This window comes from Sus scrofa, unplaced genomic scaffold (assembly GCF_000003025.6).
Source record: "Sus scrofa isolate TJ Tabasco breed Duroc unplaced genomic scaffold, Sscrofa11.1 Contig408, whole genome shotgun sequence".
Classification (NCBI taxonomy): Eukaryota; Metazoa; Chordata; class Mammalia; order Artiodactyla; family Suidae; genus Sus; species Sus scrofa.
In genome coordinates, this window is record NW_018085196.1 from 1 (window position 1) to 24,395 (window position 24,395).

General features: G+C 40.6%; 1 protein-coding gene and 2 pseudogenes across 1 annotated transcript; 2 read left to right on the top strand and 1 right to left on the bottom strand.

Annotated features, from left to right (window-relative positions):
* Positions 1-63: 63 nt before the first annotated feature.
* On the top strand, positions 64-1,081 carry LOC100154118 (olfactory receptor 10C1-like). Its single transcript, XM_001928453.3, has one exon. It carries the CDS (start codon positions 119-121, stop codon positions 1,079-1,081), a length of 963 nt encoding a protein of 320 aa, XP_001928488.2. The 5' UTR covers positions 64-118.
* Positions 1,082-19,209: 18,128 nt separating this feature from the next.
* Positions 19,210-21,058, top strand: LOC110258744 (annotated as a pseudogene).
* A 2,064-nt stretch (positions 21,059-23,122) lies between these two features.
* LOC110258742 lies at positions 23,123-24,051 on the bottom strand (annotated as a pseudogene).
* Between the last annotated feature and the right edge of the window lie 344 nt (positions 24,052-24,395).

Here is a 24,395-nt window from a genome sequence, read left to right on the forward strand (position 1 = left end):
AGAATAGCAGAAAAGAAATCTATCTCTCTGACTCACGAGACTTGTTAAGAGTAAGAGAAAGATTCAGATTTCTATGTGAAAGACTCTTGATGATGACCTTGCCTTCTTTTTTTCAGGCATGACCTTCAATTGTTCCTTGTGGCAGGACAACAGCATGTCTGTCAAACGCTTTGCCTTTGCCAGATTCTCTGAGGTCACTGAACAGTGTTTCCTTTTGTTTACCCTCATCCTGCTCATGTTCTTAGCATCACTGACGGGCAATGCTCTCATAGCCACTGCCATCTGGACCAACCCGGTCCTCCACACCCCCATGTACTTCTTCCTGGCCAACCTGTCTCTCTTGGAGATTGGCTACACGTGCTCTGTCACACCCAAGATGCTGCAGAACCTTGTGAGCGAGGCCCGAGGAATCTCTCGGGAGGGGTGTGCTACACAGATGTTTTTCTTCTCATTTTTTGGTATCAGTGAGTGCTGTCTTTTGGCCGCCATGGCTTTTGACCGCTATATGGCCATATGCTCCCCACTTCACTATGCAACACGAATGAGTCGTGGAGTGTGTGTCCATTTGGCAATGGTTTCTTGGGGAGTGGGATGCATGGCAGCCTTGGGCCAGACCAACTATATTTTCTCCCTGGACTTCTGTGGCCCCTGTGAAATAGACCACTTCTTCTGTGACCTCCTCCCTATCCTGGCACTTGCCTGTGGGGATACCTCCCATAATGAGGCTGCAGTCTTTGTTGCAGCCACCCTTTGCATTTCCAGCCCATTTTTACTCATCATTGCTTCTTATGGCAGAATTCTAGCTGCCGTGCTCAGCATGCCCTCACCTGAGGGTCGCCGAAAAGCTCTTTCCACCTGTTCTTCCCACTTACTTGTAGTAACACTCTTCTATGGCTCAGCATCTGTCACCTACTTGAGACCCAAGGCTAGCCATTCACCAGGAATAGATAAACTCCTAGCCCTCTCCTATACCGTGGTGACATCCATGCTCAACCCCATCATCTACAGTTTACGGAACAAGGAAGTCAAGGCAGCCCTTAGGAGAACTCTAGGCAAGAAAAAAGTATTGGCTCATAGGTAGATACCAGAGGACCACAAAATTGCTCTTTGAAAAAGATGCAAAACCAACATAAGAGGAAAGAAAGAAAGATGAAATAAAAGGAAATCAGGAAGGAGGGAAGGAAGATCTAGTCACTTGTTATAGAACATGGTGGAGGATAATGTGAGAAAAAAATGTACATATATGTATGACAGGATACCATGCTGTACAGCAGAAATTGACAGAAAATGTAAATCAACTATCATTTAAAAATATCTAAAAAAGAGAGAAAGATAGAGAGGAAGGAAGGTAGGAAGAAGGAAGGAAGGAAAGAGAGAGAGAAGAAAGAAAGAAAGAAAGAAAGAAAGAAGAAAGAAAGAAAGAAAGAAAGAAAGAAAGAAAGAAAAGAAAGAAAGAAAAGAAAGAAAGAAAGAAAGAAAATGAAAGAAAAGAAGGATGGAGGAGGGAGAACTGTACTTGTCAATCCGTTTTGTAAGAACCTTCTTGAATAACAGTGATTGTTATTTTGAGAGATACCTCTGTACTCACAGTTAAAGTTCTCATTACCAAATTCGGAAGGAAGTTGGATACCAAAGAATTTTAATAGATGAGTCCAACACTAGACAGGTTTCCCAAAATGTTCCCATTTAGGCTAAAGTATAGGTTAAAAGGACAAATTGCCAGATTACATCAGAAGCGTAGCAAGTTCTCACTCTAAATTCTTAGGCATTTTCTAGCCCCTGAGAGATCCGTATAACTTCTGTGGTGGTCACTGGGGTAGTGCTTCCACATATGTGTGTCCCACATGGCTCTTTATGCCCTAATAGCTCTGTGATGTGTGTTACTTCTTCCATAAAAATGTTTAAAATTCTTCAACCTTAATTATTGGTACATGACATAGAGTTAAATAGTTCCTTTTTGAGTTGTGTGTACTGTAAAAATATGTAAACATCCAAAAAATGAAAATCATTAAAATTTAAAAGTAATCCAAAAGCTCCCAAAAAAAAAAATCAGAAGTATCTGTTGCAGAATTTTAAAAGAAAATTACAGGAAATTTTCACCAGAGTCTTCATGGTGAAACTTTTTTTCAAAAGAAGGAGAACACCTATTTAACTTCTAGGATGGAAGAAGAAAACTGAACTAATATACATAATATAAATAATTTTAAATTTATTTTTATGTATAAGATTTACATATGTTCAGTTATGATCATTATACAACTACAGATGTGATAAATTCATTTGAGTAAAAAAAAACAAGATTTACATATGTTCAGATGATTCCTGACCAAATACATTTGGAAATCATCCGAAAACTTGCTCTTAAGATAAATGGACATCGTTATAACACAGTCTAGTCACTTGAGGCATCTATAGGAACATTACCTTGGCTTTGAACGTTTCGTTCTCAGGGAGGTGCTGTGATCTATGAGAGATTCTCAGCTACCCACATAGCAGTGGGAACACATGGGAATGATTTATCTAAACACATGGACGTAGTTAATAACACTAATTATTACTTGAATTTCTAACAAACGGATCTAACTCTTCTACCACACACATACACAAAGCAATGAACACGTTGATAACTGTCGTGTGTCACCTCACAATGGATACATACATCGAGAGGATATGATATTTGAGATAATGCATCATCACAATATACACCTTAAGTCTTCAACAATTATTTGTCAATTTTCATCTCAAAGCTGGAAAAGAAAGAAGATGTAATCTCGCAGTCACGGAATGATAGGATGGTTACTAATGACCCGAAGATGTCTGTTTTGCCAGATGTCCCATTTTACCCAAAAGCTATCTGATTCACTGAAGACCAAAAAAATCACACTGTTTTTTTTATTTATATCTGTGTTCATTAAGAATAGAAATATTCTGAAAATGCAAAAAATACCAATTAACAATTATGCTACAAATAGGCAGGAATTATCTGCAGGCATTAGAGATTATTATTTATAAATATGTTGATTAATTGAGAAAAAAAGAATTTTTTTTCTTTTGTCTTTTTGCTATTTCTTGGGCTGCTCCTGTGGCATATGGAGGTTTCCAGGCTAGGGTCGAATCGGAGCTGTAGCCACTAGCCTACGCCAGAGCCACAGCAACATGGGATCTGAGCCACGTCTGCAACCTACACCACAGCTCACGGCTACACCGGATCGTTAACCCACTGAGCAAGGGCAGGGACCGAACCCGCAACCTCATGGTTCCTAGTCGGATTCATTAACCACTGCCCACGATGGGAACTCCAAGAAAAAAAAGAATGATTTTTAAAAATTAAAACCAGTTAAAAATGATTTGTAGCATGAACTTTTGTGTTTAGTTTACTAATTTTGATAAGTTTTATACACTTAAAAAGATCAAAAACTAGACAATTACATGTAAGAGAATAAATTAAATACTTCCCTACATCATATTCAAAAATAAATTCCAAATAGACTAAAGACATTAACGTAAGGCCTGAAACCTCAAAAAACAAAACCTGGAACCATAAAAACTCCTAGAAGAGAACACAGGCAGAACGCTCTAATGACATAAATCATAGCAATATTTTTTTGGATCCACATGCTCAGGCAAAAGAAATAAAAGCAAAAACAAGCAAACAGGACTAATTAACTTTAAAAGCTTTCACATGCAAAGAAAATGAGCTGCAAAAAAAGGACAACCTACTGAATAGGAGAAAATACTCAAGCCTATATGATAAGGGGCTAACATTCAAAATACCTAAAAAGCTCATACAACAAATATCAGAAAATGAACAACTCAGTCAAAAATGGGTGGAAGATCTGAAGAGACGTTTTTCCAAAGAAGACATATAGATGGCTAATAGCATATGAAAAGATGCTCAACATCACTCATTATTAGATTAATGTAAATCAAAACTACAATGAGATGTCACCTCACACCTATCAGAATGTCAGTCATCAAAAACCACACAAATAATAAATATTGGTGAGGAAACAGAGAAAAGGGATCCCTTTCCCATTTTGGGTAGGACTATAAATTGGTACAGCCACTACGGAAAACATTATGGAGATGTCTCAAAAAGTTAAAAATAGAACTACCACATGATCCAGCAATTCCATTTTGGGGTAGCTACCTAAAGAAAACAAAGACACAAATTTGAAAAGATACAGGCACCCTAATGTTCAGAGCAGCATTATTTACAATAGCCCAGAAGTGACAGCAAACGTAGTATCCATGAACACTTGAATGGATGAAGGGGATAAAGAAGACACATTGATGTGACATATTTACAAACACTTCTTCTCATCACTTATATGTGGATTCTAAAAAATTAAACAAATCAATGCGTATAACAAGACAAAACAGATTTCACAAACATAGACAACAAACTAGTGGCTCCCAATGAAAAGAGGGAAGAGGGGAGGGGCAAGAGAAGGGTATGAGATTAATGGATACAAACTACTACAAAACAGATAAGAAACTAGGTTTTATTGTCTAACACATGGAATTACAGCCATTATCTTGCAACAATTTTAATAGAGTATAATCTGTAAAAGTAGTGAATCACTATACTATACACTTGAAACTCCTTCTAATATTCTAAAACAACTATACTTCAAAAAATAATCTTAAAAAAGCAAAAAAAGATAGCACTAACAGCTATGTGGATATCAGAGAATATAGACATAAAGACAAAAATTGTTACTATGGTCAAAAAAATTATGATGATAAATTTAGTCTATCCATCAAGAAGATCTAACAAACACGCATGCATCCAACAAAAGATTGCCCAAGTACATAACATAAAAAGTAACAGAACTAATTGGAGAATTGGTTAATTCCACAATAACTGCTGCACTTCAGTACCCCACTTAAAATAATGGATGGAAAAATTAGACAGAATATCAGCAAGGAAAGAGAGAGCCAAACAAGGTAAACAAAACTAACATATACGGAGCACTTCATTCAAAAAAAGCAGAATAGATATATTTCTCATCGCATAAGGAACATTCTACAGAATAGATCATTAGGCCATGAAACAACTCACAATAAATTTAAAATGACTGAAAGGGGAGTTCCCGTAGTGGCTCAGTGGTACCCAACTCAACTAGAATCCATGAGGATGCGGGTTCCATCCTTGGCCTCGCTCACCGGTTAAGGATCTGGCATTGCTGTGAGCTGTGGTGTAGGTCACAGATGCAGCTTGGATTCCGGGTTGCTGTGACTGTAGGTAGGATGGCAGCTGCAGCTCTGATTCTATCCCTAGCCTGGAGATTTCCATATGCCATAGATGCAGCCCTTAAAAAATTAAAATGAGTGAAAGTATATCCTCTAAACATGACTGAATGAACTTAGAATAAGTAACAAAAATATTGACAAACATATGGGCATGTAGAAATTAAACAATGTACTTGTAAATAATAAATCAAAGGAAATTACAAGAGAAATAACCAAATACTTTGAGAATAATCAAAACAGAAACAACATGCCAAAACATAGAAAATGCAGCAAAAGTATATCAGATAGCATTTTGTAGAAAAAAGAAAAATGGGAGTTCCCGTCGTGGCTCAGTGGTTAACGAATCTGACTAGGAACCATGAGGTTGCAGGTTCGATTCCTGGCCTTGCTCAGTGGGTTAGACATCGGCGTTGCCACGGCTGTGGTGTAGGCTGGCAGCAATAGCTCCAATTAGACCCCTAGCCTGGGAACCTCCATGTGCCGCGGGTGCAGCCGTAGAAAAGACAAAAAAAAAAAAAAAAAAAAAAAAAAAGAAAGAAAGAAAGAAAGAAAGAAAAGAAAAGAAAAATGTTTTAAGTATCGGTTGTCAATTTCTCCACCATGAGAAAGTCTGTGTGTGTAAAAATCAAGTGACATAATAATATGTATAAGATGACTCCATTGTAATTTTTAGTTACTATTGTCATAAAATTTACATCTTTCAGAGGGAATCAGAATGTAAAATAACTTGGAAAATAATCTTTCAATGAAACTTAAAAGATTATGCGATAGAGAGACTGGGAAGTAAATGCACATTGGGTATCCCTTCTTAGAAGGGGTGTTTAAGCTCAAAACTGAAAGACAGGAAGGAGCTAGCCATGATGAAGTCAAGAGAAGAGCATTTTAGGTAGAAGAAATGGCGATTCAGAAGTTCTTTTTTTTTTTTTTTTTATTATTTTCTCACTGTACAGCAAGGGGGTCAGGTCATCCTTAGATGTATACATTGCAGTTACAGTTTTTTTCCCCCACCCTTTCTTCTGTTGCGACATGAGTATCTAGACATAGTTCTCAATGCTATTCAGCAGGATCTCCTTATAAATCTATCTAGGTTGTGTCTGATAAGCCCAAGCTCCCGATCCCTCCCACTCCCTCCCCCTCCCATCAGGCAACCACAAGTCTCTTCTCCAAGTCCATGATTTTCTTTTCTGAGGAGATGTTCATTTGTGCTGGATATTAGATTCCAGTTATAAGTGATATCATATGGTATTTGTCTTTGTCTTTCTGGCTCATGTCACTCAGGATGAGATTCTCTAGTTCCATCCATGTTGCTGCAAATGGCATTATGTCGTTCTTTTTTATGGCTGAGTAGTATTCCATTGTGTATAGATACCACATCTTCCGAATCCAATCCTCTGTCGATGGACATTTGGATTGTTTCCATGTCTTGGCTATTGTGAATAGGGCTGCAATGAACATGCGGGTGCATGTGTCTCTTTTAAGTAGAGCTTTGTCTGGATAGATGCCCAAGAGTGGGATTGCGGGGTCATGTGGAAGTTCTATGTATAGATTTCTAAGGTATCTCCAAACTGTTCTCCATAGTGGCTGTACCAGTTTACATTCCCACCAGCAGTGCAGGAGGGTTCCCTTTTCTCCACAGCCCCTCCAGCACTTGTTATTTGTGGATTTATTAATGATGGCCATTCTGACTGGTGTGAGGTGGTATCTCATGGTAGTTTTGATTTGCATTTCTCTTATAATCAGCGATGTGGAGCATTTTTTCATGTGTTTGTTGGCCATCTGTATATCTTCCTTGGAGAAATGTGTATTCAGGTCTTTTGCCCATTTTTCCATTGACTGATTGGTTTTTTTGCTGTTGAGTTGTATAAGTTGCTTGTATATTCTAGAGATTAAGCCCTTGTCAGTTGCATTATTTGAAACTATTTTCTCCCATTCTGTAAGTTGTCTTTTTGTGTTCTTTTGGGTTTCCTTTGCTGTGCAAAAGCTTTTCAGTTTGATGAGGTCCCATGGGTTTATATTTGCTCTAATTTCTATTGCTTTGGGAGACTGACCTGAGAAAATATTCATGATGTTGATGTCAGAGAGTGTTTTGCCTATGTTTTCTTCTAGGAGTTTGATGGTGTCCTGTCATATATGTAAGTCTTTCAGCCATTTGGAGTTTATTTTTGTGCATGGTGTGAGGGTGTTTTCTAGTTTCATTGCTTTGCATGCAGCTGTCCAGGTTTCCCAGCAATGCTTGCTGAATAGACATTCCTTTTCCCATTTGATGTTCTTGCCTCCCTTGTCAAAGATTAATTGACCATAGGTGTCAGGGTTTATTTCCGGATTCTCGCTTCTGTTCCATTGGTCTGTCTGTCTGTTTTGGTACCAGTACCACACTGTTTTGATGACTGTGGCTTTGTAGTATTTCTTGAAGTCTGGGAGAGTTATGCCTCCTGCTTGGTTTTTGTTTCTCAGGATTGCTTTGGCGATTCTGGGTCTTTTGTGGTTCCATATAAATGTTTGGATTGTTTGTTCTAGTTCTGTGAAAAATGTCATGGGTAATTTGATAGGGATTGCATTGAATCTGTAGATTGCTTTGGGTAGGATGGCCATTTTCACAATATTGATTTTTCCAATCCAGGAACATGGAATATCTTTCCATTTCTTTACATCTTCTTTGATCTCTTTGATTAAGGTTTTATAGTTCTCGGCATATAGGTCCTTTACCTCCTTGGTCAGGTGTATTCCGAGGTATTTGATTTTGTGAGGTACAATTTTAAAAGGTATCATTTTTTGTATTCCTTTTCTAATGTTTCATTGCTGGTATACAGAAATGCAACTGACTTCTGAATGTTAATCTTATATCCTGCCACTTTGCTGAATTTATTAATCAGTTCAAGGAGTTTTGGGGTTGAGTCCTTAGGGTTTTCTAGGTATAGTATCATATCATCTGCATACAGTGACAGTTTGATCTCTTCTCTTCCTACATGGATGCCTTTTATTTCTTTTGTTTGACTAATTGCTGTGGCTAAGACTTCCAAAACTATGTTGAAGAGCAGTGGTGAGAGTGACCATCCCTGTCTTGTTCCAGATTTGAGTGAGAAGGCTTTCAGTTTTTCCCCATTGAGGATTATATTTGCTGTGGGTTTATCATAAATGGCTTTGATTATATTCAGGAATGTTCCCTCTATACCCACTTTGGCGAGGGTCTTGATCATGCATGGATGTTGAAATTTGTCAAATGCTTTTTCTGCATCTATTGAGATGATCATATGATTTTTGACCTTTTTTTTTGTTAATGTGGTGTATGATGCTGATTGATTTGCGTATGTTGAACCATCCTTGTGAACCTGGGATGAACCCAACCTGGTCATGGTGTATAATTTTTTTGATATGTTGTTGGATTCAGTTGGCTAAGATTTCATTGCGAATTTTTGCATCTATATTCATCAATGATATTGGGCGATAGTTTTCTTTTTTGGTGGTATCTCTGTCTGGTTTTGGAATGAGGGTGATGGTGGCCTCATAGAATGTCTTTGGGAGTATTCCTTCTTCTTCAACCTTTGGAAAGAGTTTAAGGAGGATGGGCACCAATTCCTCTTTATATGTTTGATAGAATTCACCTGTGAAGCCATCTGGTGCTGGACTTTTATTTGTAGGGAGTGATTTTATGACCTCTTCAATTTCATTTCTAGTGATCGGTCTGTTCAGTTGGTCTGTTTCTGCTTGATTCAGTTTTGGCAGGCTGTAAGATTCTAGAAAATTGTCCATTTCTTCCAGATTGTCAAACTTGTTGCCATATAGTTGTTCATAGTATTCTCTTATGGTTTTTTGTATTTCTGCTGTATCCGTTGTGATTTCTCCTTTTCCATTTATAATTTTGGTGATTTGGGTTCTTTCTCTCCTCTTTTTAGTGAGTCTGGCCAGGGGTTTGTCAGTTTTGTTCACCTTTTCAAAGAACCAGCTCTTGGTTTTATTAATTTTCTCTATTGTTTTTTGAGTCTCTATTTTATTGATTTCTTCTTTGATCTTTATAATTTCCTTCCTTCTGCTGACTTTAGGACTTTTTGTTCTTCTTTTTCTAATTCATTTAGGTGGAGGGTTAAGTTGTCAATTTGGGATCTTTCTTCTTTTTTGAGAAAGGCCTGGATTGCTATAAATTTCCCACTGAGCACTGCTTTCGCAGCATCCCATAGATTTTGAGAGGTTGTGTCTTCATTATCATTTGTTTCAAGGTACTTTTTAATTTCCTTCTTGATTTCCTCATTGACCCATTGGTTTTTTAGCAGCATGTTGTTTAGTCTCCATGGAGTAGGTTTTTTCTCTTTGCTTTTCCCATGGTTGATTTCTAATTTCATGGCATTGTGGTCAGAGAAGATACTTGAGACAATTTCTACGCTCCTAAATTTATTGAGATTCGCTTTGTGTCCCAATATGTGGTCGATTCTTGAGAATGTTCCATGAGCATTTGAGAAGAATGTGTATTCTGCTTTTTTTGGATGTAGTGTCCTGAAGATATCAATTAAGTCTAACTTTTCTATTGTTTCCTTTAGGACCTCTGTTGCTTTATTGGTTTTCTGTCTAGAGGATCTGTCCATTGATGTGAGGGGGTATTTAGGTCTCCTACTATGATTGTATTCTCATCAATATCTCCCTTTATGTCTGTTAATATTTGTTGTATGTATCTGGGTGCTCCTGTATTTGGGGCATATATGTTGACAATAGTAACATCCTCTCCTTGGATGGATCCCTTAATCATTAAGTAGTGTCCTTCTTTGTCTTTCTTTATGTCTTTTGTTTTAAAGTCTATTTTGTCTGATATGAGCATTGCGACTCCTGCTTTTCTGTCATGTCTATTGGCGTGAAATATTTTTCCCCACCCTTTCACTTTCAATCTATATGTATCTTTTGTCCTAAGGTGAGTTTCTTGTAGGCAGCATATTGAAGGTTTTTGCCTTTTTATCCACTCAGCCACTCTGTGTCTTTTGATTGGGGCATTCAGTCCATTGACATTTAAGGTGATAATTGATAGATGATTATTTATTGCCATTTGAATCTCGTGTTCCAGTTGATTCTATGGTTCTCCATTTTTTTTTTTTTTTTTTTTTTGGTTGGATGGTCTCCTGTTATTATCTGCTTGAGTGTTTTTTTTTTTTCATTTTTTTCAAATGCAATATTTGGTTTTGGCTTGTGGTTGCCCTGTTTTTTAAGTATGCTAACCCCTTCCCATAAATGTGTGTTTTAGCCTGATGGTCCTGTAAGTTCAAACACTTCATTACTATATTAAAATTAAGAAGAGAGACATACATATATACAAAAAGGGTTATTTACCTCCTGACATCCCTTGCCCACATTTTATGGTTTTGATGACTCTTTTTTATTTTTTCTTTTTAATTTTATTTTGTTTGAAGCATGTTCATGATTAAATCTGTATGCTGGCTTATTTGAGTGACTGCTCTCTGATTGCAGTTTCCTCAGTCCTAGTTCTTCCTCTTCTTCTTCTTTTTTTTTTTCTTTTCTTTTTTCTTCCCTTTCCTTCCTTTTTTTTGGTTTAGAGAAGCCCTTTCAATATTTCCTTTAACCTGGGTTTTGTGTTGCTGTATTCTTTAAGTTTTTGTTTGTTGGGAAAAATTTTTATTTCCCCTTCTATTTTAAATGATATTCTTGCTGGATAGAGTATTCTAGGTTGCATATATTTTCCTTTGAGCACTTTAAATATCTCTTGCCATTCCCTCCTGGCCTGTAGTGTTTCTGTAGAGAAATCAGCTGATATTCTTATGGGGGTTCCCTTGTAGGTCACATTCTGTTTTTCTCTTGCTGCCTTTAGGATCCTCACTTTATCACTAACTTTTGCCATTTTTATTATGATGTGTCTTGGTGTGGGTCTGTTTGGGTTCAGTTCGTTTGGGGCCCTCTGTGCTTCTTGTATCTTGAATCCAGTATCCTTTAGATTTGGGAAGTTTCCAGCGATAATTTCTTCAAATATGTTTTCCATTCCCTTATCTTTTTCTACTCCTTCTGGAATTCCTATTATGCGTAGATTGGCCCACTTTATATTATCCCATAGGTCTCTTATATTGCTTTCCAGTTTTTTGATTCGGTTTTCTGTCTGTTGACCGGATTGAGTGATTTCCATTATTCTATCTTCCATATCACTGATTCGTTCTTCTGCATTATTCATTCTGGTTTTTACTGCCCCTAGTTCAGTTTGCATCTCTGCAAATGAATGTTCTAGTTTTTCTTGGCTCCTCCTTATATTTTCTAGCTCCTTTCTGAGGGTATCTGCATTACTGTTCATATCTTCTCTTAATTCCTTCAGTATTTTCACTATTTCTCTTTTGAACTCCAGGTCTGTCTGACTGCAGAGATCTGTTTCATTGTTGACTGTTTTAGGTGAGTTCTCCTGTTGGTTTGACTGGGGGTGGTTTCTCAGCTTCTTCATCTTGCTTGTTGTTTTCTTTCTCCTGAGGGAGTTGTACTCTCCGTGATCGGGCAGTGTTTGCCTTGTCACTGCCGTGGAATATTTCCTGAGGGCTGGCGTTGTTGGTCCATCTTTTTTGAGGCAGTGTGGCTTTTCTGGAGTGTTGATGGGGCTAACCGTGTTTTTTTGAAGCAAAGGAGGACTTCCTGAGGGCAGACAGGACTGAGAGGTCCACACCACGATGGTAGCAGATTTCACTTGGTCATGCAGAGCTTGCTCTGGTGTTTTTAGGCTGTGGGGTTCTTGCAGGGGGTTGGCGGTGTTGGGCAGCTGCTCTTTAGGGGTGCATCACCCCCTGGGGGCTGGAGCAGCTATCTGGGGCACTGAGAACCTGAGAGGCTCTTCCCTAGGGCAGCCCAACTCAGAATGACAGCCTGAGAATGTAGGCGGATCTTTTCACAGTCTGGCTGAGCTTGTTTCAGCTTTTCTGGGCTGCAGGGGATCCTGCCTGGAGCTGGCAGTCCTATGCAGCTGGTCCACTAGAGCATCCCCTGGGGGCTTGGGCGGGTAGCAGGGCCGTTGGAAACCCAAGAGGCTCCTCCCCGGGGCAACCCGACTCAGAAAAACCGCCCGAGAATTAGGCCGATCTATTCACAGCCTGGCTAAGCTTGTTCTAGCTTTTCCAGGCTGCAGGCCTTTTCTCGGGGGCTGGTGCTGTTTGGTGCTGCTCTGCGGAAGTGTAGCCCCTCCAAAGGGCAAGCAGGCCTGTGCAGGGACAGCCCCTGTGGTGGTAGGCTTCAGGCAATTGTTGAGGCCAGCCCTCCTTGATGGCAGGCAGCCCCAGGTCCGTGAGAGCGTAGGGCATGGCAGGGGTGGGGGGAGGGGATGCACTGGGAAGCACAGTTTTCAGCTAGCTAGTGGGCCTGTAAGCTTGCTGTGGCATGGGGGGTATTCTATGGGGACCCACCCCTTCTTCTCTCCCCTCCCCAGCACGGGCATAGACCAGGCTCTTCTCCCAGGTTCCCTCTGGTGTGGCTTTCCCCTTCCCCACCCCTGAAGTATTGCTCCCTTCCTCTGCGACAGCTTTGTTTTCTAGTCTCCCAGGCAGTCTCTGCCCTGTCAACTGGTTTCTAGACCTCCCAAGCAGTTTCCGCTCTGCCCCGCCCCCCTAGCCCGGGGACTAATCTCTGGAGCCGAGGTCTCGGTGCCCAGCCCCCACCCAGGCGGCGCCCCCCGGCCCTTTCTTGGGGACTAACCTTCTGCGGCGAGGTCTCGGTGCCCAGCCCCCCTCCCAGGCGTCCCCCGGCCCTTTCTCAGGAATTAACCTTCGGAGGTGAGGTCTCGGTGCCCAGCCCCCACCCAGGCATCCCCCGGCCCCCTCTCGGGGACTAACCTTCGGCGGCGAGGTCTCGGTGCCCAGGCCCCACCCGGCATCCCCCGGCCCCCTCTCGGGGACTAACCTTCAGCGGCGAGGTCTCGGTGCCCAGCCCCCACCCGGCGTCCCCCGGCCCCCTCTCGGGGACTAACCTTCGGAGGCGAGGACTCGTGCCCAGCCCCCGCCCAGGCGTCTCAATTTTTGGTGACTGTGCCCGTAGTTCAGATGGTCCGTTGGGTTCTTGATCGGCTTTTACGTACTCCAACTTACTGCTACACTCTTCTCTGCATCTGGAGATTCCTCCGGTTCGTTTGATCTTTCGCCCGGTAGGTGACTTTCCAGGGTGCGGGATCCCTTTCTCCTCTGCAATTCCCTTTCGGGAGCCCCCGTCCCGCTCGGATTCACCTTCTCTCACTCTCCTCTTTTCTCCTGTTCTGCCCAATAATGTCACAAATTTCTTGCCGTTATTGGAGTTTAGGTTCCTCTGCCAACGATTGGTTGCTGTTCTGTGCGAGTCATTTATTCTGTAGATGTGCTTTTTTTGTTGTGTTTGTGGGAGAGGGCAAGCGTGTCTTCCTACTCCTCCGCCATCTTGTCCTCTCCCCTCGATTCAGAAGTTCTGAAGCATGGAATGATGCTGGTCTGTTTGTAAATGGAGAGTTATATCAGATATAATAGATGCCACACCCATCTGGGAAAATGAGGGAAGCTGAAAAAAGGAAATATTGATCAAAGGTGTGAGAAGGATTTAGAACCCCTACAAGGGGTGTCTATATGGGTACTGTACATGCACTACCCTGGAACTAGCCACAATGGAAGCCTGTCACACACCCAAGGCCTGAAGCAACAAAGTGGGGAAGTGGTACTGGAAACCAGAAAAAAAGAAACTGTAATACACAGCTATCTCCAAGAGCTATGACTTTTGCTTGAGCAATACAGGCCACCTCATGTGTCCCAGCTGAGAGGGAGCCAAGGGAAAATAAACCAAACTAGCTGTTCTCACTTTCTCTAATCCTCAACTCGTGACCCCCATTGGCTGAATCCAGACAGAAGCCACATATCAAGGACTCCTTTGATTAAGACTTTTGAGTGGAGCATAGAGATCAACATACATAGTGGGATAAAGAGTGGATCTGGGCGAGGGAGGAAAGACAGTGAAAAATATCCATCACACTTGTTTTTTTTGTTTTGTTTGGTTTTGTTTTTCCCACTGTACAGCAAGGGGGTCAGGTTATCCTTACATGTATACATTGCAATTACATTTTTTCCCCCACCCTTTCTTCTGTTGCAACATGAGTATCTAGACAAAGTTCTCAATGCTATTCAGCAGGATCTCCTTGTAAATCTATTCTAAGTTGTGTCTGATAAGCCCAAGCTCCCGATCCCTCCCACTCCCTCCCCCTCCCTTCAGGCAGCCACAAGTCTCTTCTCCAAGTCCATGATTTTCTTTTCTGAGGAGATGTTCATTTGTGCTGGATGTTAGATTCCAGTTATAAGTGATATCATATGGTATTTGCCTTTGTCTTTCTGGCTCATTTCACTCAGTATGAGATTCTCTAGTTCCATCCATGGTGCTGCAAATGGCATTATGTCATTCTTTTTTTATGGATGAGTAGTATTCCATTGTGTATAGATACCACATCTTCCGAATCCAATCCTCTGTCGATGGACATTTGGGTTGTTTCCATGTCCTGGCTATTGTGAATAGTGCTGCAATGAATATGCGGGTGCATGTGTCTCTTTTAAGTAGAGTTTTGTCCGGATAGATGCCCAAGAGTGGGATTGCAGGGTCATGTGGAAGTTCTATGTATAGATTTCTAAGGTATCTCCAAACTGTTCTCCATAGTGGCTGTACCAGTTTACATTCCTACCAACAGTGCAGGAGGGTTCCCTTTTCTCCACAGCCCCTCCAGCACTTGTTATTTGTGGATTTATTAATGATGGCCATTCTGACTGGTGTGAGGTGATATCTCATGGTAGTTTTGATTTGCATTTCTCTTATGCAAGTGGATATTCTCAGCGAATATCCATCACACTTGTAAAGTGGAACAATACACATCATATGATACTAGTAGTTTACTTTAGGGAAAAGATAGTGAGATTATGGGCCGTGGAAAGAGGATGTTCAAAGGGAGACATATCTATTTGTACCTGTTATTCAGTACATTTGAATTTGCTTTTTGAATAATGCACTCATGGATTGTATGTGTAACTTTTAAATCTTAATGTTCGTATATAAATCGGACTATTATTATGTGGGATGTTATGGGTTTGTGTGTGTGAGAAAGAGAGAGAAGCTATCAGTCTTCATATCAGAAAATCATTAAATTTTTTAAATATTTATTTATTTTTGTCTTTTTATTTTAGGGCCGCACCCACGGCATATGGAGATTCCCAGCCCAGCCTAGGGGTCGAATCAGAGCTGTAGCTGATGGCCTATGCCACAACTCACAGCAACGCCAGATTCTTAACCCACTGAGCGAGGCCAGGGATTGAACCTGCATCCTCATGGATGCTAGGCAGATTCGTTTCTGCTGAGCCAAGACAGGAACTCTGAAAATCATTAAATATTTTAAAGGATTTTTAATGTCATTTTATTCCTCCTCCCAGAAAGACCACTTCCGGTTTTTTCTTCTCTCTTCAACTTATTTTTGTGTCCCTTTATTTATTAGGTACAGCCAGAAATATTATATCTTATTGGAGATATTCTACAAGGTGAACAAAATAAGATATGCAAGAAATTCACGTGAATGTCTCCACATCCTTTTACTCAAACTAGCTTTGGTCTAAATGAACCCTATTTAAAATTATTGTCCAACAATGATCAGAAACAGACATAAAGAATCCCATATACAATCACCTCAAAAAGAATAAAATACCTAGAAATGAAGAAAGACCGGTCCACTGAAAACTATAAGACACTGACAAAAGAAACTAAAGAACACACAAATAAATGAAAATATATTCCACTCTCATGAGCTGCAAGAATTAAATATCAATATTACCCAAAGCAATTACAGATTCAATGAAATCCCTATCAAATTCCAATGGCATTTTTCACAGAACTAGAATGAGTAATTTTAAATCTTTGTATGAAACACAAAATATCCTGAATAGCCAAATGAATCTTAAGGGCAAAGCCAGAGGCATCACGCTCCCTGATTTCAATCTATACTACAAAGCAGTTGTAAACAAAACACTATGATACTGGCATAAAAACAGACACATAGGAGTTCCCATTGTTGATCAACAGTAACAAGTCTGACTTAGTATCCATGAGGATGTGGGTTAAATCCCTGGCCTCACTCAGGGGCATTGCCGAGAGCTGTGGTATAGGTCGCAGACACAGCTCAGATCCAGCAGTGCTACGGCTGTGGCATAAGCCAGCAGTTGCAGCTCCGATTCAACCCCTAGCCTGGGAACTTCCATATGCCATAGGTGTGGCCCTAAAAACAAACAAGCAAAAACAGACACATAGATCCATGTAACAAAACAGAGAACCCTGGAGTTCCCTTGTGAGGTGGCAGGTTAAGGATCTGGCATTGTCACTGCAGTGGTTCAGGTCACTTCTGTGGTACAGGTTTGATGTGATACAGTCACTATTGCAGATCTGAAAAACCGCTAAGAAAATAAGTCTTAAAGATCTCTGCACAAAGAAAAAATTGTAACTTTGTATAGCGACTGATGGTTAATGTACTGTGATCATTTAGCAATGTATATGAAGGTCAAAGCATTACACTCTACACCTGAAAAATAATGTCTTGTTGGATGTCAATGATGCTTCAATTTTAAAAAGCATTGCCAATAAAAGAAACATTACAAAGATAATAAGTGAATAAAATAATCAAGTAAAATTAGTTTCCAGTGTTTTGAGAAATCAAATGAGTTTATTCTAAAACATATCTAACAACCTCAATTCAGTAGATAACTAATTGTACACCAGAAGCATTTCCATGGAGAACTCTGTCCCAAAGGAATTTGTCTGCTAACTCATCTGGGATAAGCATTAACAGGCTGTCTGAAAATAATGCCCAAGAGTCTCCGGGATATAATAGACTGCACACATGCAAAGCACTCTTGATATTACCTACTGTCGTCTTCCTAATATGGGCTTTCTTCTTTGGGGCAGCATTGTGTCGAATGGAATACACACTTCTGAATATCATTCTTAAATATTCATCTGTGTACTACAGATTTCTCTGTCCTAGGCCAGTTGGAAAAATTCAAATGTGTTCCTTTATAATTCCATTTGCTTAAACTATAGTTATCAACATAAGGTAAGTAAAAAGATACTTGTTTTAAAAACTACCCTTTCTTAGGAGTTCCCATCGTGGCGCAGTGGTTAACGAATCCAACTAGGAACCATGAGGTTGCGGGTTCGGTCCCTGCCCTTGCTCAGTGGGTTAACGATCCGGTGTAGCCGTGAGCTGTTGTGTAGGTTGCAGATGCGGCTCAGATCCCACGTTGCTGCGGCTCTGGTGTAGGCCGGCAGCTACAGCTCCGATTCAACCCCTAGCCTGGGAACCTCCATATGCCGCAGGAGCGGCCAAAGAAATAGCAAAAAGACAAAAAAAAAAAACAAAAAAAAAAACAAACCTTCTTAGGGAAGGTTGGAATGTGTGTACATCAGAGTACCAAATATACATCGGGAAACCAGACAGCATTTCATTTCTGGAAGTCTTCTCTAAACTTTGGAAATAACTAGTTTCCTGCCTGTAGAAAGCAATGGATTTTTCTTTGTAATCAGAGTCTCTCAGTCTATCACTTAAACCCATCTTAAAAGCATGTAAATTTGAATAAACACTATTCCTGAAAGGTATTAAATACCTGAATGAAATGTGTAGCCTTCATCCAATCATGTCAACTTTTAAAATATGCAGTAGAAATCTGATGGGTTGACCCATCCACCTGTTTTATCCAGACATTTTGAAGTCAGATAAAAACCTCTCCTTTCTTCTATAACATTTTCCTACACATAACTTAAAAGTCTCTGTCAATATAAATAATACGCTGTGTGATGAAAAATGATATACAAAAAGATACACTAGAGAAGTTCCCTTGTGGCACAGCAGCTTCAGGATCCCACATTGCTGCAGATGTGGCAAAGGCCAAAACTGCAGTATGGGTTGAATCCCTGGCCTGGGAAGTTCCACATGCAATGGGTGTGGCAAAAAAAAAAGGATATGCTAGAATGAAAAACCTTAGTGGAGATGGAGAGACAAAGTACTTTAAACATTCACAGACAGGAGCTCCCTGGAGGCCTATCTGCTAAGAATCCAGCATTGTCACTCCTGTGGCTTAGGTCTCTGCTGTGGCTCAGCTTTGATCTCTGAATGTCTGCATGCCTAGGGGCAAGGACAAAAGGAAAAAAAATTCAGAGATAAAGAGGCCCTGATGTCCTGATGGAATATTATTGGAAGTAGATCAAAAATTGGACAAAATGTCATGATATCAGAGAATTGAAAGTAATGAAATACCAGGAGAATGACATGGAAAAGAGCAGAGTTCGAGCATAGAATTTTAGAGCTTAGCTATACATCTATGGAACCTTGAAAACTGGATTTATAGTCTCACCATCTCAATACCTCATTTAAGGGATTCATGGCTTTTTGATCTTTAGACCCTCCCTAGTCATTAGCAGACAACTGGGATGAATGATTAACAGTATCTTACAATTCAGATACTAACATTTCCTTTGTCATAAGGTTTGGGGATACGCACTACATGATTCATGGGTCTGAAAGGTTTACTGTAGTGTTTGGCACACAGGGCTCATTAAGGATTAGCTGGAATTGTTATGATATTATCTCACTGTGCACAACAGACCTAGGGTTATTTTGGAATCAAAATAATATCTTAGCCCAGGGGAGTTTGATGTGACACCTCACACGATGGCCTTGAGGACTCAGAGAAACAGAGTATGTGAAAACTGTGCTTTGCCAGCCTACAAATGTAATCTGCTGCCTCTAAACCAATGACTCTCTGGTCCTCAGTGGAAATACTTTCCTCCTGTTCCAGTTCCCTGGACATAAATGTCCTATTTGTAGCTACATATAAGTAAGTAAGCTGTTGATAACAGGCCAAGGCCTTACTTAAAAACAAGATAAGCCCCCAGGATAAAGAAATACTCCTACAAGATAGATAATGAATTCTGACATGAACAATGAACGGCCTGGTTTCAACAAAGTAGTTATGCAAGAAAAGGGACATCCAACAACAAATGTTTGAGTTGGGGGAAACATATTTATAGCTGAAGTCTCTCAGTTTATACTTCAGCAAGCTGTCATCTAAGGGTTTAAGTTTCTTGCTCAATTCTAAATGACCAAGATGGATTTAAATTGTAAAAGCCTTCTTAGTCCCCATGGGGATGATATAATAATTCAACCTGCATCTGGACAAGCCTATCTAGATGATAACTAAGGGATAGGGCTAGGTTCTCTCCACCTCCTCCTTGTGCTAGAGCTAACTCCACCCTTTCACTCTTCTTAACATTTCAGTAAGGCCTTGCAGCAGGGATTCTGAAAAAGACCTATCTGATTCCTAAGACCCAGCCACATCTACTTCATCAGGCACCTGAAGGTAGGAACCAATAAACTTAGCTGGTATTTCTACAAACCAAGGGATGAAAAAGCATTACTTTGGAGCATCTGAAACACAGTCGCTTCTGCTTGGCATTCAATCCTTACCAGAGCCCAAGGACATGCTCATTGTCATCTTTATCACACAGAGTAGTAGATTCCATTTCAGAAAGGTTCGGTTACTTGCTTAAGGTAGCTGTCTTTATGCTGTAGGGTCATGAGGAGAAATTAAGTCCCCTGGTGTCACATCTTTTAATTATCCTCCCCCACCCACCCAAGTGACTGCACCCAATCTTCTACGAATGGATGCTTAATTGTGTGCATATAGTCCCACTATACACAATTGTGTTTGTCATTTCTCAAAATCTTTCTACCTTTCCTGCCACTGCTCTGATACAGGGGAAGCAAACTGCAGATAATGGAACGAATTAACAAAAGCCATCCAGAAGAGTTTATTCTACTAGGCTTTGCGGATCGTCCCTGGCTGGAGCTTCCTCTGTTCATTATTCTGCTTCTAACATACCCCATGGCATGGTGGGAAACATAGCCATCATTCTGGTGTCCACCTTAGACTCCCGTCTGCACAGCCCCATGTATTTCTTCCTCACCAACCTCTCCTTTCTGGACATGTGCTACACCACAAGCATTGTCCCTCAGATGCTGTTTCACCTGGGAGGATCTGAGAAGACAATCAGCTATCTGGGCTGTGCCGTTCAGCTTTATTTCTTCCACACAATGGGAGGCACAGAATGTCTGCTTTTGGCTCTTATGTCTTTCGATCACTACGTGGCCATCTGCAAGCCGCTGCACTACACCCTCATCATGAATCGGTGCACCTGTATTCTACTGGTGGCCACTGTGTGGCTGAGTGGAATGACCTACGCTGTCTCAGAGGCCACTGTCACATTACACTTACCACTGTGTGGTCACAACACACTGGATCACTTGATATGTGAGATTCCCGTTCTGATAAAGGCACCCTGTGGTGAGAAGGGCACCAATGAGCTCACACTCTCTGTGGTTTGCATTTTCATGTTAGCTGTGCCACTGTGCTTCATTCTTGCTTCCTATGCTTCTATTGGACATGCTGTATTTAAGATTAAATCTTCGGAGGGAAGAAAAAAAGCCTTTGGCACATGTTCCTCCCATCTCATTGTAGTTTTCTTCTTTTATGGTCCAGACATTAGCATGTACCTTCAGCCCCCTTCCTCCATCTCTAGGGACCTGCCCAAGTTCATGGCTCTCTTCCATGGAGTGGTGACTCCTACACTCAACCCTTTCATCTACACTCTGAGGAACAAGGATGTAAAGGGTGCCTGGGGCAACCTGGTGAGGAGCGTTTTCACTTCCAAGTGATAGTTCGCAGACATCAAATGACATTATTTAACAAGTGAGTAGGTATATAGGAGTTTCTCTGACAAATCATTCTTGTCTCACACTTCCCCAGATCATGGCACAGGGTCTTCTTGCAAACTATGTCCTACTTCTCATGTTCTTTCTAATGCTCTTAGACCAAGGGGACACTTGGTTAATAATGCACCCATAAGGGCACTGTTTGTGGAAATGTATTAAAAAGAGTTCTATTCTGGTGGCACACACTAAAATTCTAATGGTGTTAAGAAGTGAATAAAGTAATAATATAAACCCTTTCATTCAAGCTAGTCATCACGGCAACTATTCATCAGTGGATTTCCTATGACAGTGTCACTTAAATATTTCACCACTTTCTGTTAGATTGGCCATGTCTACATGGGCAGCATACTGCCACTGGGCATTCCAAGTGAGACACTCTAAACCTTAGACCACTGGGCATCTATCCAGGGAAAACCATGACTCAAAAAGACACATGTCCTCCCAATGTCCATTGCAGCACTATTGTCAATAGCCAAGACATGGAAACAACCTAAATGCCCCTCAACAGAGGAGTAGATCAAGAAGATGTGGTAAATATACACAATGGAATATTACTCGGCCATTAAGGAACGAAATACTGGCATTTTTAGCAACATGGACGGACCTAGAAATTATCATGCTAAGTGAAGTCAGTCAGACAATCAGACACCAACATCAAATGCTTTCACTGACATGTGGAATCTGAAAAAAGGACACAATGAACTTCTTTGCAGAGCAGATACTGACTCGCAGACTTTGAAAAACGTATGGTTTCCAAAGGAGACAGTTCGGGGGATGGGAGGATGCACTGGGGTCATGGGATGGAAATCCTATAAAAATGGATTGTGATGATCATTGTACAACAATAAATAATAAATTCAAATAAATAAATAAATAAATAAATAAACCTTAGACCAACCAGGAGTCTTATGAGACAATCAGCCTCAACTTATGGAGATGCTACTGCTTCCTTAAAAAACTCATTGTGGGTCTTGTTTAACAAAAAAAGTATACACGGTTTGAATATTTACCTAAAAACCTTAAAATTATTCTTAAATATTAAAATAAATTAAATAGGTGGGACAAAATATGTGCATAAGTTTCTTAACATTTCTTTTAAAGATCATAAGCATGAACCTTCTGAATCAGTAAGAGAAAATTAGTGATATAATAATGAACCACAACATGTAAACATTTGGCACATGTTGGAAACATCCAGGAATGCCTTTTGAAACAGTGCAAGAATCATTATGAGAAAGAACAATTGATATTTCTAGAATGGAAAGCAACTTGATTACTTCAAGCAACACAAGTAGCTCTCTGATGCTCAGAATCTGTATCATTAAAAGGGAAAGTACCTTAGTTACAAAAATAAACTTAGTTCTAGGATCATACTCAACCTAAAACTTCATCGAAAAATTAGTTATGTTTTTAAGCAAATAAAGGATTTTATTGTTACTTGATACTGAATCAATATGATGAGAAATCAACAGTGTTGTGTAGTGAAGAATTTAACAGGTAAGAAAAACGAGAATCATTGAACTTTTCTGGCATGCATTCTGGTACAATCAAAATCTAAGCAAACTATTGGTTGGAGAATGGCATGTTCTTCCAAACAAGAACCAACTGTGACCCGTATCTAATTTTTGTGTGTGTGTGTCTTTTTGCCATTTCTTGGGCCACTCCCACGGCATATGGAGGTTCCCAGGCTAGGGTCGAATCGGAGCTGTAGCCACCGGCCTACACCAGAGCCACAGCAACGTGGGATCCCGAGCCACGTCTGCAACCTACACCAAAGCTCATGCAACCTATCATGGATTGAATAACACAGACAGATGGCTCCAGTCTTTGTTCACGTCCCCTCATACCCATTCCTGTGCAGCATATTCCCTAAACACATGCTCAGTTATCTCTTCTGAGTGTATCTCAGCAGTGCAGGCACAGATGTGTCATCAGATAATCACAGACAGTAGCTCTGGCTTCCAGGCCAGATACAGGTGTTTTATGCTCTTTTATTGGCCTCAGCGTCACATACTGTATTCTCTGTTTTACAAACGTGGGACGGGAAGGTCACTGGTATCAATGATATTTTATTAATTTCACAAGTACACAGGCTTACTCTCACCCCATTAATCTCTTTACTACCCCTCTTACCTCTTTGTTTCTCAAGTGTAGATTAGAGGGTTGAGGCTAGGTGGGACAACAGTATAAAAAAGGGCAATGAACTCTCCTTGATCTGAGAACCTCCTGATGGGGGCTGGAGATATATAAATATTCCTGGAATGAGAAACAGGGACACAACCAGAAGATGGGCTCCACATGACCCAAAGACTTTCTGAAGTCCAGCTGTTGACTGCATCCTCAGCACAGCACGGGCAATGGCACCATAGGAGCTGAGAATGAGGATGAGAGGTATGAGAACAAAAACGGAGCTCGTGACCATGAGGGCCAGCTCATTAGCATGGGTATCAACACAAGACAGTCGCAGCAGTGCTGGAACTTCACAGAAGAAATGGTCCACTTGGCCATGTCCACATAGGGGTACCCAGGAGGTAAATGAGGAATGAAGTGCCAAGTTGGTGAAGCCACTTACCCAAGAAGCCACAGCCAACAGATGGCAGAAACGAGGGTGCATGAGGACAGTATAACGCAAGGGTCTACATACAGCTGCATAACGGTCATAGGACACCACCACCAGCAGCACACATCCTGTGGATCCCAGTGCAAGGGAAAAGTAAAGTTGAGTCATGCAACCTACGTAAGACATGGCTTTTCCTGGGCCCCAGAGGTTGACCAGCAACTGGGGGATGAAGCTGGTAGAGATCCAGAAAAGACAGGTTTGAGAGGAAGAAGTACATGGGAGTGTGCAGATGGGAGTCCAGGTATGATAAGATAATGACGAACAGGTTGCCTGTCAATGTCATCAAGTAAAACATCAAGACAACCACAAAGAGTACTACTTCCACACGAGGCCAATTGGAAAAACCTAGTAGCCTCCAGAAGTTGCATTGAGTTTTTCCATCATCATTCACTCCTTTTACCTGACAAAAGAATTACACAGACTCAAAATAAATGGAAATACAACTGCCAAAGCAATTTCGAGAAAAAAGAACACAGCTATAAGTATAACCCTCTCAGATTTCAGATTATGCTACAAAGCAACGGTCATCAAAACAGCATGGTATTATCAAAAACAGACATATAGGTTCATGGAACAGAAAAGAGAGCCCAGAAATATGTAACTTCAGCATGCTACAGGCACAGCCAAAAATAAAAATCAAATAAAAATAAAATATCTCCCCACAAATTACTTGTTAATTACAAAATGAAAAGTAGTAGGCTTTACCAGAGGAAAACCTGGTGGACATCACCATAGCCAAGTAATCAATATTAA